The following is a 16,332-nucleotide window of genomic DNA, read 5'->3' as shown; positions in this document are numbered from 1 at the left end:
CCATTCCTCAAAAAATTATACAAAAGAACAAAGGAAAAGAAAATAGAAAAGTGAGTATAATTCATGAAGGAAGCCTAACAACCAGCTAATTCCAGAAAAAGGAAACATGGAGGAGAAGAAATTATCAAATAATATATTTCCCAGAACTAAAATACACATATTCTCAAATTGGAAGGATTTTTTTAAAAGATTTATATTAGTTACAGGTGTATAACACAATGACCCAACATTTATATACATTGCAAAATACTCAACACAGTAAGTGCAGTTATCATCTGTCACCATAAAAAGTTATTATGATATTCTTGACTGTATGCACTATATATATGCTGTGGTTTACATCCCCATGACTTACCCATTTTATAAATGGAACTTTGTACCCCTTATTCCCTACAACTATTTTGCGCCTCCCACCCCTCCACCCTTTCCTCTGGCAACCACCAGTTTATTCTCTGTTTTTATGAGTTTGTTTACTGTTTTGTTCGCCTATTCTTTAGATTCCACATATAAGTGAAGGCATGCGGTATTTGTCTTTCTCTGACTTATTTCACTTAACTCTGAGTCTGTCCATGCTGTCCCAAATGGCAAGATTTCCTTTTTGTTTTTTTCTGGCTAACATTCCATTGTACGTATATCCCATATCTTCTTTATTGATCAGTGGACACTTGGTTGCTTCTATATATGGGCTATTTTCAGTAATACTGCAGTAAACATAGGGTTGCATATGTCTTTCTGAATTAGTGTTTTTCTTTTCCTCAGGTGTACACTCAGAAGTAGAATTGCTGGATTGTGTGGAATTTCTATAAGTTTTTGAGGAAACTCCATACTGTTTTCTGTAGTGACTGCACCAATTTGCATTCCTACCAACGGTGCATGAGGATACCCTTTTCTCCACAACTTCACCAACTTTTGTTACTTCTTATCTTTTTGATAGGAGCCATTCTGATAGGTGTGAGGTGATAACTCATTGTGATTTTGATTTGTATTTCCCTGATGATGAGTGATGTTGAACATCTTTTCTGTTAGCCTTCTGTATGCTTCTTTGGAAAAATGTTCAGTACCCCTGCCCATTTTTTAATTGGGTTATTTATTATTTGGGTATTGAGTTATATGAGTAATTTATATACTTAGGATATTATCCCCTTATTGAATATATTGCTTGTAAATATTGTCTCCCGTCCAGTAAATTGCCTTTTCATTTTGTTGATAGTTCCTTTTCCTGTGCAAAAGCTTTTTATTTTGATCTAGTCCCACTTGTTTATTTTTGCTTTTGTTGTCCAGGCCCAAGGAGACATATCCATAGATATGTTGCTAAGACCAGTGTCTTAAGAGTTACTTCTTATGTTTTCTTTTAGGAGTTTTATGCTTTCAGGTCTTACATTTCAGTTTTTAATCCATTTTGAGTTTATTTTTGCACGTGATGTAAGAAAATGGTCTAGTTTCATTCTTTTGCATGTAGCCATCCAGTTTTCCTACACTATTTATTGAAGAGACTGACATTTCCTCATGTGTATTCTTGTCTTCTTTCTTGTAGATTAATTGACCATACAAGTATGGGTCCTCTATTCTGTTTCACTGATCTATGTTTCTTTTTATGTGCCAGTACTATACTGTTTTGATGACTATAGCTTTGCCGTATGGTTTGAAATCTGATATTCTGATACCTCTAGCTTAGTTTTTTCTTTCTCAAAATTGCTTCGGCTATTTGAGGTCTTTTGTGGCTCCATACAAATTTTAGGATTATTTTTTTCTAGTTCTGTGGAAAATGCTATTGTTATTTTGATAGGGATTGCACTGAATCTGCAGATTGCTTTGGACAGTATGGATATTTTAACAGTTTTAACTTTTCCAATCCATAAGCCATGGTATATCTTTTCGTTTATTTGTGTCATCCTCAATTTTTTTAATCAATGTCTTAAAGTTTTTGAATACAGGTCGTTCACTTCCTTGGTTAAATTTATTCCCATGTGATTTATTCTTTTTGATGCAATCATCAGTGAGATTGTTTTTAAGTTTCTCTTTTTGCTAGTAGTTATTGGTGTAGAGGAATTCAACAAATTTCTGTTAATTTTGTGTCCTACAAGTTTAATGAATTCATTTTTTCTAATAGTTTTTTGGGAGTGTCTTTAGGATTTTCTGTATATAGTATCATGTAATCTACAAATAAGGACAGTTTTACTTCTTCCTTACTAATTTGGGTGCCTTTTATTTCTTTTTCTTGTTTGATTGCTGCAGCTAGGAGTTCCAGCACTTTGTTGAATAAAAAATGGTGAGAGGGGACATCCTTATCTTATTCCTGATCTCAGAGGGAAAGCTTTCAGTTTGTTACTATTGAGTATGATGTTAGCTGTGGGTTTTATTATATCAATGAAAGGATCTTTTGAGTGATTAGCAACTATACTAAGGAGCATTATCATATTTCATAACTTGATTAAAAAAAAACTACTTAGTTCAGTCTACCTTGTGTGTTTCTCCCGTGAGTCTTTTACTATTCACGCCAGACACTTTGTCACCAAACATGTGGAAGTTTCCCCCAACACCATGCAGTTCTCCCTGAAACCACCTGGGGGTCCTATAATTCACTCAACTCTGACACAGTCTACCTGAATATAGTGTCAGGTCCCACAAGTTAAAGGCTCAGTCCCACAAGACTGCTGCCACCCCACTTTGGATACCTAGTAGTTCCCCAGGTTACCCACAACTTCTGTCCAATGTGGCTACAAATCAAGTTCCCGTGACCCCTTCCTCAGGTTTGATTAATTTGCTAGAGTGGCTTACAGAACTCAGAGAAACACTTAGTTACATTTTTCAGTTTCTTAAAGGATATGATGATGGTATAGATGAACAGCTAGATGAGTTGCAAAGGGCAAGGTATGGGAGAATCCAGATCATAGGAGCTTACGTCCCTGTGGAGTTGGGTGGGGTGTGTCACACTTCTGATATGGATGTGTTCAACAACCATGGATGCTCTCTGAACCCACAGACTGTTGGGTTTTTTTTTTCAAGTTTATTAACTGAATATGAGGTGCTTCATGAATATATTTTCAGATCTTCAATGTTTCAAAAAAAAATGTCTCACCTGTGTACCCTCTCAGAAAGTACAGGAAGGTATATATACTGTATTATAATGAATGAGTAAACCAAAAAAGAGGAATTCATAGTACTAGGAATCAGGATAGCCAGCACAAAGAGAGGTAAAGGGAATTCCAGGATAACTAAGAGATGTCCCAGGATGACAGTTTATATCAGGCCTGGAAAATACTGAGATCAGAAAGAAGCAGGAAGACAAAACTGTTAGAGATATCTTCAAAGGGGAAAAAAGAAACTGGTATTTGTTGTGTTTGAGTATATAGGAAGCAGATTTGTAACACTTATAGGGAGTTTCAACTTGAACTAGTGATATATATGTAGAAAATTAAGTGAATGAAAAAAATGAACCTTGTCATTTATGGCCTTAATTATGTTGATGTACATTCCCTCTATACCACTTTGTTGAGAGTTTTTATCATAAATGGATGTTGAATTTCATCAAATGCTTTTTCTGCATCTATAGGGATGATAATATGATTTTTATCCTTAATTTTATTAATATAATATGTTACTTTGATTTGTGAATGTTGAACCATCCTTGCATCCCTGGAATAAATCCCACTTGATTGAGGTATATGATAGATGATCCTTTTAATGTATTGTTGAATTCAGTTTGCTAATATTTTGTTGAGAATTTCTTTCTACATTCATTAGGGATATTGGCCTGTAATTTTCTTTTCTTGTAATTTCCTGGTCTGGTTTTAGTATCAGGGTGGGGTGGCCTCATAAAATGAGTTTGGAAGCATTCCTGCCTCATCTATTTTTTGGAAGCATTTGAGAAAGGCTGGTATTAATTCTTTGAATATTTGGTAGAATTCACTAATGAAGCCATCTGGCATGGGATTTTTTTTTTTTTTTTTTGGGTTGGGAGGTTTTTGATTGCTGCTTCAATCTCCTTGCTGTTAATCCGTCTGTCCAAATTTTCTTCCTGATTTAGTTTTTTGGGAGGTCTTGTGTTTCTAGGAGTTTATCCATTTCTTTTAGGTTGTCCAATTGGTTCCCATATAATTGTTCATATTAGTTTTTTTTAATCCTTTCTTTGTTTTTATGTTATCAGTTGTAATATCTCTTTCATTTCTGATTCTGTTTGAGTCCTCTTTTTCTTCCCCCTTTGGTAAGTCTAGCTAAAGGTTGGTCTATTTTGCTTATCTGTTAAAGAAACCAGTTCTTAGTTTGTTGATTTACTATATTGTCTTTTTAGTTTCTATTTCATTTTTTCCCACTCTGATCTTTGTTATTTCCTTTTACTAACTTTGGGCTTTGTTCCTCTTTTCTAGTTTCTTGAGATATAAAGTTAAGATATTGTTTATTTGTTAGGGTTCTTTCTTAATGTAGACATTTATCACTAGGAACTTCCCTCTTAGAACTGTTTTTGTTTCATCCCATAAGTTTTAGTACATTGTATTTTCATTTTCATTTGTTTTCAAATTTTAAAATTTCTCTTTTGACTTCTTCTTTGACTCATTGGTTATTTAGTAGCATGTTGCTTAATCTCCACATATTTGAATTTTCCTTCTTTTTTGGTAATTGATTTCTGGTTTCATACCATTGTGTTCAGAAAAAAATGCTTGATATAATTTCATTCTTCTTAAATTTATTAAGACTTCTTTTGTGGCCTAATATGATCGATCCCTGGAGAATTTATTATGTGCACTTGAGAAAAAATATGTATTCTGCTGCTTGTGGATGGAATGTTCTATGTATATCTGTTAAGTCCATCGTATTTAATGTGTCTTTTGAGGCCAGTATTACCTTATTATTATTACTTGTAATTTTTATTCAGTTTATTTAAACTAAGAGAAAAACCCATTAGTTCACTTATTTCTCCCACCCACACCCTCAGTTCTTGCAACCACCAATCTGTTGTGTACTTAAAAGCGTGGTTTGTTAATTTTTGGTTTTTTGGTTTTTGTTGTTTGTTTGTTTTTAAGAATTCACATATAATCATATGTTATTTGTCTTTTTTCTGTATGACTTATTTCACTTAGCATAATGCCCTCAAGTTCCATCTATGTTGTCAAAAAAAAAAAAAAAAAGAGAGATCTCATAGTCCACAGCTAACATTATACTCAGAAATGAAGAGCTGAAAGCTTTTCCGCTAAGATCAGGAACAAGATAGGCTGCCCATTTTTCCACTTTCATTCAACATATATTGGAAGTCCTAGCCAGAACAATTAGGCAAGAAGAAGAAATAAAAAGTATCCAAATCAGAAAGGAAGAAGTAAAACTGTTACTTTTTGCTGGTGACATGGTATAATATTTAGAAAACTGTGAAGACTCCACCAAAAACAATGATAATGAATGAATTCAGTAAAGTCACAGGATACAAAATCAGTATATAAAAATATGTTGCATTTCTGTATACTAAAAACAAACTATCAGAACAAGAAAGAAAACAAAGGAGAATATACCATCTGTAAATATTTATGCACCTGGGCAGCCCGGGTGGCTTAGCGGTTTAGCGCCGCGTTCAGCCTGGGGTGTGATCCTGGAGACCCGGAATTGAGTCCCATGTTAGGCTCCCTGCATGGAGCCTGCTTCTCCCTCTGCCTGTGTCTCTGCCTCTCTCTCTGTGTCTCTCATGAATAAATGAATAAAATCTTTAAAATATATATATTTAAAAACCCAATGTAGGAGCACCCAAATATATATATAAAGCAAATATAAACAGACCTAAAGGGAAAAATAGACAGTGATACAATAGTCAGTAGTCACTGGGGGCTTTAGTAACTCCACTTTCAACAATGGATAGATCATCCAGACAGAAAATCCACAAGGAAACATTGGACTTGAGCTATACTTTTCTTTTCCAAAGAAGATATACCCAATAGGTATATGAAAAGGTGCTTAACATCACTAATAATCAGGGAAGTATGAACCCAAACTACAGTGAGATATCACCTCACACCTGTCAGGATGACTCTTTAAAGAAAGTCAAAAGATAGTAAGTGTTGGTGAGAATGTAAAGAAAAGAGAGCCTTTACATACCACTGGTGGGAATGTAAATTGGTAAACCATTATGGAAAACAGTATGAAGGCTGTTAAAAAATGAAAAATAGAACTACCATTTGATCCAGCCATCCCTTTTCTGGGTATTTATTTGAAGGAAATAAAAGCCCACAAGGTCTTTGTCTGTTAGAATATAATACAGCGATATTTTTATTTTTAGAATTTTAATTTCTGATTTTGTATGTAGCCAAGATAATTGTTACTCTCATGGATATAATGCATATTTCAAAAATTAATGTATAAGTTTTCAAAGGATTATTTTTTTTCCTTGAAATGTCTAATTTTCAAATTTTGATTCCTCTTTAGATTTACTTTTATCACATTTAGGGTTTTAGAACATTCTGTAAAATCTTTAGTTTGTAGTTGAATTAGAAACATAGGATCCACTTGAGAGAAATTATTTGGCTACATCTATTTAGTTAAACAGAGCTAATGATCAATACTGGCTCAGTGTCTGAAATAGGGAAATAGCAAATGGCTGTAACCTTTAATTTTTACTTTAATGCTTAAATACCTAATTTTAAAAGCTTAATTAGCATTTACACATGTTGATTGAGTATGAAATTAAAATTCATTTTTAAAAAGTTTTATTTACTGATAGTAGTGAAACAAAACTGTTAGGCAAACCAGGAGTTTGAAACACAAAAGATAATTCACAAACTTACTTTTGATTCATAATACCCAGCAAAGTTATGATTTTTAAACCCTTTTTCCTGTGAAAACCATTATCTAGATGTTAATAAAATTGAGTAAGTGGAGTGTTGCTCCTTTGGGAGCAACAATGATTAATTTAAGAAACTTGGAGATGTAAAACGTACTCTGTGAAAGCTCATGCATTTTTGTCTTTTAAGAAAAATGAATATAGTATCTAATAACATCACAAATTAAGCTCCTTTAAGTTGAAGTGCTAGAAGATAAAGGCCCTGAAAGGATTCTTCATGTCATGAAAAAAAAAATTATGACTAGATTTTTGGTTAAATGTGATAGATTGGCCGCACACATTTATAATAATCTCTTCTTTCTGAGTTACCACTAAATTACATGAAAGGAATTCATAAAGAGGTTGTATAAAATGGGTACGTCCACAAAGTCAAGGAAAAAGATTGAGGAGGAAGATCTCAGTAGATTAGGAATCAACACATGTTTAAAAGATGAAAAATGGGGGCTCTTGGGTGGCTCAGTGGTTGAGAGTCTGCCTTTGGCTCAGGTTGTGATCCCAGGGTCCTGGGATGGAGTTCCACATTGGGTTCCCCACAGGGAGCCTGCTTTGTCTCTGCCTCTCTCTGTGTGTCTCTCATGAATGAATGAATGAATGAATGAATGAATGAATAAACAAACAAACAAAATCTTTTAAAAAAAAAAAAGACAAAAAATGGATGAGAGTGTTAGGGGAGCCGGGAGAAATATTGTTTGCCCTTCACAACTCCTCAGAGAGGCAGAGGACTTGAATGCTCTAAGTTCCATCTGAGGCAGTTAAATAGGAGATTTGATGAACTTTGTTATACAGAGAGGTTGGACCCTTAAAGACCTGCAACAGTGCCCTTCGGAAGGAGACTGCTGATATTTCTTCTGAGAAAATTCGTTGGAGAAGGGTCTGTGGACAGTGAAGGACAGGCAAGAATCATGCTAAAAACAGAATTGTGAGCCCCTTGATTTAATCTTAAACCTTCCACCACAGAAATCTTTACCCTTCCTAACCCTCAACCAAGGAGAACAATGGAAAATTCTTCGAAGAGCCATAGAGACAGCGCCGGGGCAAGTGAGAGCCAGACGGGCACTGGGCGACTCTGTGCCTCGCTGAGGAAAATAATTAAACATGGGCAAAGGAGATCCTAAGAAGCTGAGAGGCAAAATGTCATCATATGCATTCTTTGTGCAAACTTGCCGAGAGGAGCACAAGAAGAAGCACCCAGATGCTTCAGTCAACTTCTCAGAGTTTTCTAAGAAGTGCTCAGAAAGGTGGAAGACCATGTCTGCTAAAGAGAAAGGAAAATTTGAAGACATGGCTAAGGCGGACAAGGCCCGTTATGAAAGAGAAATGAAAACTTATATCCCCCCTAAAGGGGAAACAAAAAAGAAGTTCAAGGATCCCAGTGCACCCAAGAGGCCTCCCTCGGCCTTTTTCTTGTTTTGTTCTGAGTATCGCCCAAAAATCAAAGGAGAGCATCCCGGCCTATCCATTGGTGATGTTGCAAAGAAACTGGGAGAGATGTGGAATAACACTGCTGCAGGTGACAAGCAGCCTTATGAAAAGAAGGCTGCTAAGCTGAAGGAAAAATATGAAAAGGATATTGCTGCGTACCGAGCTAAAGGAACGCCTGATGCGGCAAAAAAGGGAGTTGTCAAGGCTGAAACGAGCAAGAAAAAGAAGGAAGAGGAGGAAGACGAGGAGGATGAGGAGGAGGAAGAAGATGAAGAAGATGAAGAAGAATGATGATGATGAATAAGTTGGTTCTAGCGCAGTTTTTTTTTCTTGTCTATAAAGCATTTAACCCCCCTGTACACAACTCATTCCTTTTAAAGAAAAAAATTGAAATGTAAGGCTGTGTAAGATTTGTTTTTAAACTGTACAATGTCTTTTTTTGTATAGTTAACACACTACCGAATGTGTCTTTAGATAGCCATGTCCTGGTGGTATTTTCAATAGCCACTAACCTTGCCTGGTACAGTATGGGGGTTGTAAATTGGCATGGAAATTTAAAGCAGGTTCTTGTTGGTGCACAGCACAAATTAGTTATATATGGGGATGGTAGTTTTTTCATCTTCAGTTGTCTCTGATGCAGCTTCTATGAAATAATTGTTGTTCTGTTAACTGAATACCACTCTGTAATTGCAAAAAAAAAAAAGTTGCAGCTGTTTTGTTGACATTCTGAATGCTTCTAAGTAAATACAATTTTTTTTATTAGTAAAAAAAAAAAAAAAAAAAAGGAAAATTCTTCGAAGAGCCTGGAATGACCCAGAAAAAAAATCCCTCCAGATACTGACATTTAGTAATCCCCTCAAGCTGGTTGATTACTCTACAGTGAAATCCCAAGTCTGTAGGCTGTGCTCATATACACAGAGCTTCCAATAAATTTTAAAAACTTTCTATTGAAGTAAAACGTGTTCAGTAAATATGGATATACTTGCACAGAACAAAGCTTTAAGTGCAAAGTTTGAGGAACTTTCTCAAACTGAACATAACCGTGTAACCAGCACTAAGATTAAGAGATGGATAATTAGCAGTACCATAGAAGCTTTCCTCATATACTCTTCCTGTCAGTGCTACCAACAGAGATAAACCAGTATTGCAACCACTAGCGCTGTAGATTAATTTTGCCTTTTTGAACTTTATATAAATGAAATTATACATTATATACACCTTTGAGTCTAATTTCTTTTGTTCTGTATTATGTTTGTGAGATTCATTCATGTTGTGTAATTATAGTTTATTCAGTACAACACCATAGTTATTTATGCATTCTACTGTTGATGGGCAACATCCATTTGATGTTGCTGGGTAGTTTCCAGTTTGGAGCTCTTATAGATAATTCCTCCATGAACATGTTGTACGCATTATTTAGTGAAATACACATTTGTCTTGGATATATACTTTGAAGTAGAATACTGAGCCCATCAGATTTTCAGCACTTCATTCTAATATATATAAAAAAAAAACAGCCAGTGATGACCAGTATTTGAATAAACCCTCCAACATAAAAAGAAAATAGAAGGAAATGAACCCAAAGAATCAAAATGAAAAATTTAATAGAAGAGTTTGAGGAAATTTCCAGAAAGCAGAACAAAAAGACAAAAGAGGTAGAAAATAGGTGAGAAAGTTAGAAAGTTAAGGGAAGAAATATAATAATTATAAGAAAACTTCCCTAAAGCCAAAAAACACGGATTTCCATGCAGAAGGGATTCTCAGCACAATAGATGTAAAAACTCATATCAAGGCATATCATTATGAACTTTCTGGACAGCACGAATAAAGTGAAGATTCAGAGGAAAGGAACAATTCACACTCAAACGAAAAGGAATCAGAAAGGCACTGGAGTTTGCAACGGCAACACTGGAAGCTAGAAAATAGTAGAACAATGTCTTAATTCCTGACAGAAAATTATTAACAACTTAGAATTCTACACCTTAGTGTAACCTTTAATTAGGCATAAGGGTAAAATGAATTCATTTTCAGATATGCAAGGCTTATAAAAAGGTTACTTTCTGTGACCCCTTTCTCAGGAAGCTTCTGAAGGATGTGCTCCAGGAAGTCATGGGATGTAGAAGCTAGAGATTCACCGCAGAGGTGAAGGGAGTGGTCAGGGTGATAGTGAGGAGAAGTCCTACACTACAGCTAGCTGTACTCAGGGGGCAGCCAGTCTGATAGCCAGTCTGATTGCTGCAGGAAGATAGAAGTTTCTGGGAAGGGCGTTTCTAGGAATTTTTTTTTTTTTTTAGAATAAAAGGACTCCATTTTCTGGCATTTGAGTATTTGAAAAATGATAAGTATTTTAACTGACCCTATATAATAAATTAGGAGAATATAAAATATGGCTTACAGGGAATAATATTTCCTAGTGATCACATCATACCACTGATTACTGATTTATCAAAAGTTAATAACTGTTGTAGGGATATATGTTTTAGGGGTGGAAGTTATGACGTGGGCTTGTATAAGAGACCTAAATTCTCATATGCTTATGTATGAGGAGTCAATGGATTATTCTAAAATCAATGAATTAAAAAATGGCAGTAAAAACATAACATCTTATTTAGAAGTATAGAAGTAGGGGTGCCCAGGTGGCTCAGTCAGTTAAGTGTCTGACTCTTGATCTCAGCTTAGGTCTTGGTCTCAGGGTTGGGAGTTCAAGCCCATGTTGGGCTCCATGCTGCATGTGGAGCTGACTTAAAAAAAAAAAAAAAAAACAGTATGGAAGTAAATACCAAGAGAAACAGGTTTAAAAAAATTATAGTTATTTGTTTTTAATGAATGAAACCAGGAGGAGAGGAAAGGGGAATAGGAGACTATTATTTTATACTTCCTGATCTTTTGGCATTATTGGATCATTTTAAAAAGTGATAAAAGTATATTCTTGCATTACTTGATAAACTAAAAACCAGAACATTAATGATAAATTCTTTTAAGGAACATTAGGATTAAAGTGTCCCCAGTAAAAGAGAGTCAGATATAGAGAAAAAGAAATGTTTAAATTTACCTTTTTTATTTAAAAAGGCTTTTTAACCTTACCTCTGGTTTTGTTTTATACTAGGGCTTCAAAAACAAACCAAAAAAGATGGGTCACATAAAACCAGACTTGATTGACGTTGACTTAATCAGAGGTAGGTTCTAAAGTTAGTTTCTTATGTTTTTTATTGCATTATTTCATAGTGGTGCTAGAGATTCTTTTTAGATGTCTTCCCTATATGACAATATACTCTAATTTCCAAAGGGAATATTTTTCCCTCATCATTCAGGCCTTAGGATTTTTTTCCCTTTTTTGGGGGGTGCTGGGTGGCTGTATAAATGGCATGGTTTCTATTAGAGTGAATGAGGGATGAACTTGGAAACTGCTATTGTGTAATTGAGAAAAACATATATCATAGCTCTCGAGTCAGCCTGACTTATGTTGAGCTCCTGTCCCAGTGATTGAGGCAAGAAGTTATCAGATTCAATGAACATCTAAGAGGGTTCTTTTTAACTGAATAGGTTATGTGGTGATTTTTGCTCTCAGCTGTTTTTAAGACAGCGTTACAAGTGGGCATTAGTACAGTAGATGTAAATGTTTGATGTTCTGTTTTATTGTATATTTAAAGGCTCAACATTTGCCAAAGCCAAACCTGAAATTCCATGGACATCTCTGACTCGGAAGGGGCTCGTTCGAGTTGTATTTTTTCCATTGTTCAGCAACTGGTGGATTCAGGTTACCTCCTTAAGAATCTTTGTTTGGCTGCTACTGCTTTACCTCATGCAAGGTAATTATAGGGCTGGAATAAATTATTGACAGTTTCTTTTTGCTACTTTTGCTATTAGATAATGCAGACCTTACTGTTCTTATGTTTACCCTTTCATTTGAGAGTTTAAAGTGCAAAGAAATGAAGGGATGTACACCATTTGGAGATCATCTTAGATTTATTTGCTCACAGAGAGCAAACATAATTGTCTAACTCATCTCTCTTGAATTTCTTTCCACCTGTTTCATTGACCAGGCCTTTTCAATCTTTTCTTCTGTGTGACCTTTGAATATTGGATAACCTCAAGGTTAGATCCTGGGTTCTCTTCTCTCCATACGATCATCAAACCCCATTTTTAAATATAGCTGATAAACTGGTGATTCTCAAATTTCTATCTTTAGGCCAGACCTCTCTTCTGAACTTCAAACTCATAAATCTAATTGCCTGCTTTTGGCATTTCTCTATAAAAATTTAATAGGTATCTTGAACCTATCATATCTAACATGGAACTCTGGATTTTTTTTTCCCCAATCATTGTCCACAACATCAGCATCACTTTGCCTAGACCACTGTAATAATCTACTTTGAGCCTCCTTTCTCCCAACCATTCTTTTCACAGCAGTTAGAGAAATATTTTACAGTGGAACCTATATCATGCCATTTTCCTGCTTAAAACCCTTGAGAGACTTCTTATTGCCTTGGATTAAAATACAGACTCCTCACCACAGCCTGCAGCACCCTACATAATCTCTTCCCTGCTGACCTGCCCAAGGTCCATCTTATGGCTCTCCTCCTTGGCATAATGGCCCTTTATCTGTGCTTTGCATAGAGTTCTTCCTTCTGTTTGAAACAATCTTCAGGCTTTTCACATGACTATCTTCTTTTTCATCCTTAGGATCTGAGCACAGATGGAATTTGCCCAGGAGGCCATCCCTATCTATACTTTCTAAATAGTCCTACCATTCCCCAGGAATCTATTATAATCTTTGTATTACACAATTACGTGATGTTGGCTTTTCACTTCTCACTATGTGCAGGGAACCCAGCACATTCTCTTTACCACTTTGTGTCTACTGCCTCCCGGGAATACTTTTTGAAATGGGACCACGTATACACTATGGTAATATGTGAGCAAAAAGACATGAATTAGAACAGAGTTAGGTTAAGGTTGGGTTGGGGTGGAAGGATTTGGGGCGATTTTTGTTTTCTTTTATCTGCATTGGTTTTGGGGGTTAAGTTGTAGAGGGAAAGATAAGTGTATGAATTTACAAATCTCTTTAATTTTCTAAAGTTGTGACAATGCTGTCCAACAGATTTTCTGTGATGATAGAAACATTCTGTGTCTGTACTACCCAGTCATAGGTGGCTGTTGAGTACTTGTAATGTGGTTAGTGTGAATAAGGAACTGAATTTTTAGTTTTATTTAATTGTAATTAACTAGCTGTCATTTTACTGGCTGCATAATATTCCATCACATGGATACACCATCATTTAAAATGATCATTTTCATGTCTGTATGAGTCTCTCATATGGATTCACCATAAATCATTTTTACAGCTACTTAATATTCCACTGTATAAAAGTACTATAATTTACATAACTTTCCATTTTGTGAGCATTTAGATTGTTCCTGGGTATTTTTCCCCTATTAATAATGACATTGTGAACAAAATTTTCCATATTTTATATTATTTCCTTAGAATTTATTCTCTGAAATAGAATTAAGAGATCAAAGAATATAAACATTATAAGGATCTTAGTACATAAAATGAAATTGCTAGTGGCATACTTCTTTTGGAAAGTAGTGGATGAGAGTGCCTGTTTTACCACAGTCTGACCAGCATTATTATAATTTTAAAGATTGTTATCTAATTGGATATACAAAAAATTGTTTTGCTTATTTAGTCTGCATTTTTGGGTAGCTTGTAAAGGTGAAGTTAAATATTTTTCCATATGTTTGTTATTAAAGAATTTCTTTCTTCCTTGTTGGGATACATTAAGTTATATATATAAATTTTCATATACCCCATGGCCTATTTCCAAACACATATTCTATACCATCAGTTTGTCTGGTTATTCTCATATATGTACCACGTTTCTTTAATTGCTATACTTGTTTAATATATAAAGTATTCCTCTAGTATTCTGCTTTTTCAATATTTTCTTACGTGTTTTTTACTTATTTTTTCAAAATAACATAGAATTATTTTATCCTATCAAAACAAAAAAATAATTTGGAATTAGAATCTTGCCCTTCTGAGAAGAAATGTGTGGGAAATATCAGAAAGGGAGACAGAACATAAAGACTCCTAACTCTGGGAAACGAACTAGGGGTGGTGGAAGGGGAGGAAGGCGGGGGGTGGGGATGAGTGGGTGACGGGCACTGAGGGGGACACTTGACGGGATGAGCACTGGGTGTTATTCTGTATGTTGGTAAATTGAACACCAATAAAAAATTAATTTATTAAAAAAAAAAATCTTGCCCTTCCCATGAAGACGTCGATCTATTTGTGGAGGGGGGATGGGGAGAAAATGGATTTATCTCACCTTTTATTTTTTTTTTTTTTAATTTTTATTTATTTATGATAGTCACACAGAATGAGAGAGAGAGGCAGAGACATAGGCAGAGGGAGAAGCAGGCTCCATGCACCAGGAGCCCGACGTGGGATTCGATCCCGGGTCTCCAGCATCGTGCCCTGGGCCAAAGGCAGGCGCCAAACCGCTGTGCCACCCAGGGATCCCTATCTCACCTTTTAATCAAGTCTTCTGTTATATCAGTAAAGCTTTGTAGGATTTTTATTTCTTATGACGTCTACTTAGATCTTCTTAAACTCAAAAATTGTTATTGTGATAAAAAGTACATAACATATAATGTACCATCTTCATCATTTTTAAGTATACAGTCAGTGGCATTAAGTCCACTTACATTTCTATGCAACCATCACTACCATCCATCTCCAGAACTTTTTTCATCTTTCCAAACTGAAACTCCATACCTATAAAACAATAATCCCCCAATTCTCCCCCAAGCACAGGACACTAGCAACCATTCTGTTTTCTTTCTCTGTGAATTTGACTGCTCTAGATACCTCATGTGAGTGGAACCATGCAGTATTTGTCCTTTTGAGCCTGGCTTATTTCCTTTAGCCTAATGTTATCAAGGTTCATCCATATATATATAGCATGTGCATTTACTTCCATTTTAAGAGTAAATAAGACTCCATTATATGTGTATCCCATATTTTTTATACATTCATCCATCAAATGGACACTTCAGTGCTTCCATATTAAAGTAAAATATTTATATTTTTATTTTTGTTGCTGCTGCAGATATGACACTTTTTGTTTTATAAATTTCAACTGGTTAGTGCTGTTACATTTGAAAGCTATTAGTTTATGTTTAAAATTGTTATAATCAATCACTTTATTAAACCCTTATTAATTTTAATAGTTTTTCAGTGCTTCCCTCACATTTCTAATTATATAATCACTTTGTAAGCAAATAATGAAAGTCTGGTCTCCTCCTTTTTCATAAATTTCACTTACTATAATTGAGTTAGTCAACATTTTCAGAGCAGCATTAAATAATAACAGTAAAAATGGTCATCCTTCTTTTGTTTCTGATTAAGAGTGTCTTCATTAGTATGATGTGTGTTGACTTACTCTTTAGTATATTAGGGACATATTTTTATATTCCTAGTATTTTAGAAGAGATTGACATTTAAGATTAATTACAAATCAGGAACAAATGTTGACTTTTATGGAATGCTTTTTCACTATATAGGAGTTGGCCAAACTCACAAGTCAAAGGTACAGTCCTTTGTAAGACTCCCCTCACTTCAGATACCAGCCTCACTTTGGAAGTCCCCAGGGCTACCCTTACTTCTGACCCACTGGCTACAGTTTTGAGGGTCCTGTACTGATCCCTTTGATAATTCATAGAATGACTCCCAGAACTCAGGAAAGTGTTCTATTTACAGTTTTATTATACTAAAAGTTTTATTATATGAATTAGAAGAGATCCATAGTTTGGAAGGATTCCAGACAGGAAGTTTGCATCATCCTCAGGGATATGGTACCCTTTCCACCATGATGGGTAGCAGTAATACTAACAGACTATTGCCCATCAGGAATGCTCACCCAAGCTTTGTAATCCAGAATTTTTACTGAGAGTTTATTATATAGGCATAACCAGTTGAGTCATTGGCTAAGTAGCCAACTTAGTCTTCAGCTCTCCTCCCCACCCAGAGGTCAGGCTGATGCAATGTGGCTCAAAGACTCAAATCTCTAGTCACGTGGTTG

At 35.2% G+C, this 16,332-nt stretch overlaps 2 protein-coding genes across 3 annotated transcripts in view; both read left to right on the top strand.

The window, feature by feature from the left end:
* PHTF1 (putative homeodomain transcription factor 1) overlaps positions 1-16,332 on the top strand; it is a 42,622-nt gene that overhangs the window by 6,991 nt on the left and 19,299 nt on the right. For both annotated transcript variants that reach the window (XM_055312558.1, XM_055312559.1), the window contains exons 4-5: positions 11,349-11,418; positions 11,893-12,051. In XM_055312558.1, coding sequence (XP_055168533.1) covers positions 11,349-11,418; positions 11,893-12,051 — 229 coding nt within the window. The remainder of the gene's footprint in view (positions 1-11,348; positions 11,419-11,892; positions 12,052-16,332) is intronic.
* LOC129501427 (high mobility group protein B1-like) lies at positions 7,815-9,001 on the top strand. The gene has a single exon (XM_055312560.1). It carries the CDS (start codon positions 7,916-7,918, stop codon positions 8,531-8,533), a length of 618 nt encoding a protein of 205 aa, XP_055168535.1. The 5' UTR covers positions 7,815-7,915; the 3' UTR covers positions 8,534-9,001.

The sequence above is a fragment of the Nyctereutes procyonoides genome, unplaced genomic scaffold (assembly GCF_905146905.1).
Source record: "Nyctereutes procyonoides isolate TBG_1078 unplaced genomic scaffold, NYPRO_anot_genome, whole genome shotgun sequence".
In the NCBI taxonomy this organism is placed as follows: domain Eukaryota; kingdom Metazoa; phylum Chordata; class Mammalia; order Carnivora; family Canidae; genus Nyctereutes; species Nyctereutes procyonoides.
The sequence above is the reverse complement of the archived record's forward strand: the minus strand, read 5'-3'. Positions and strand labels throughout refer to the sequence as shown.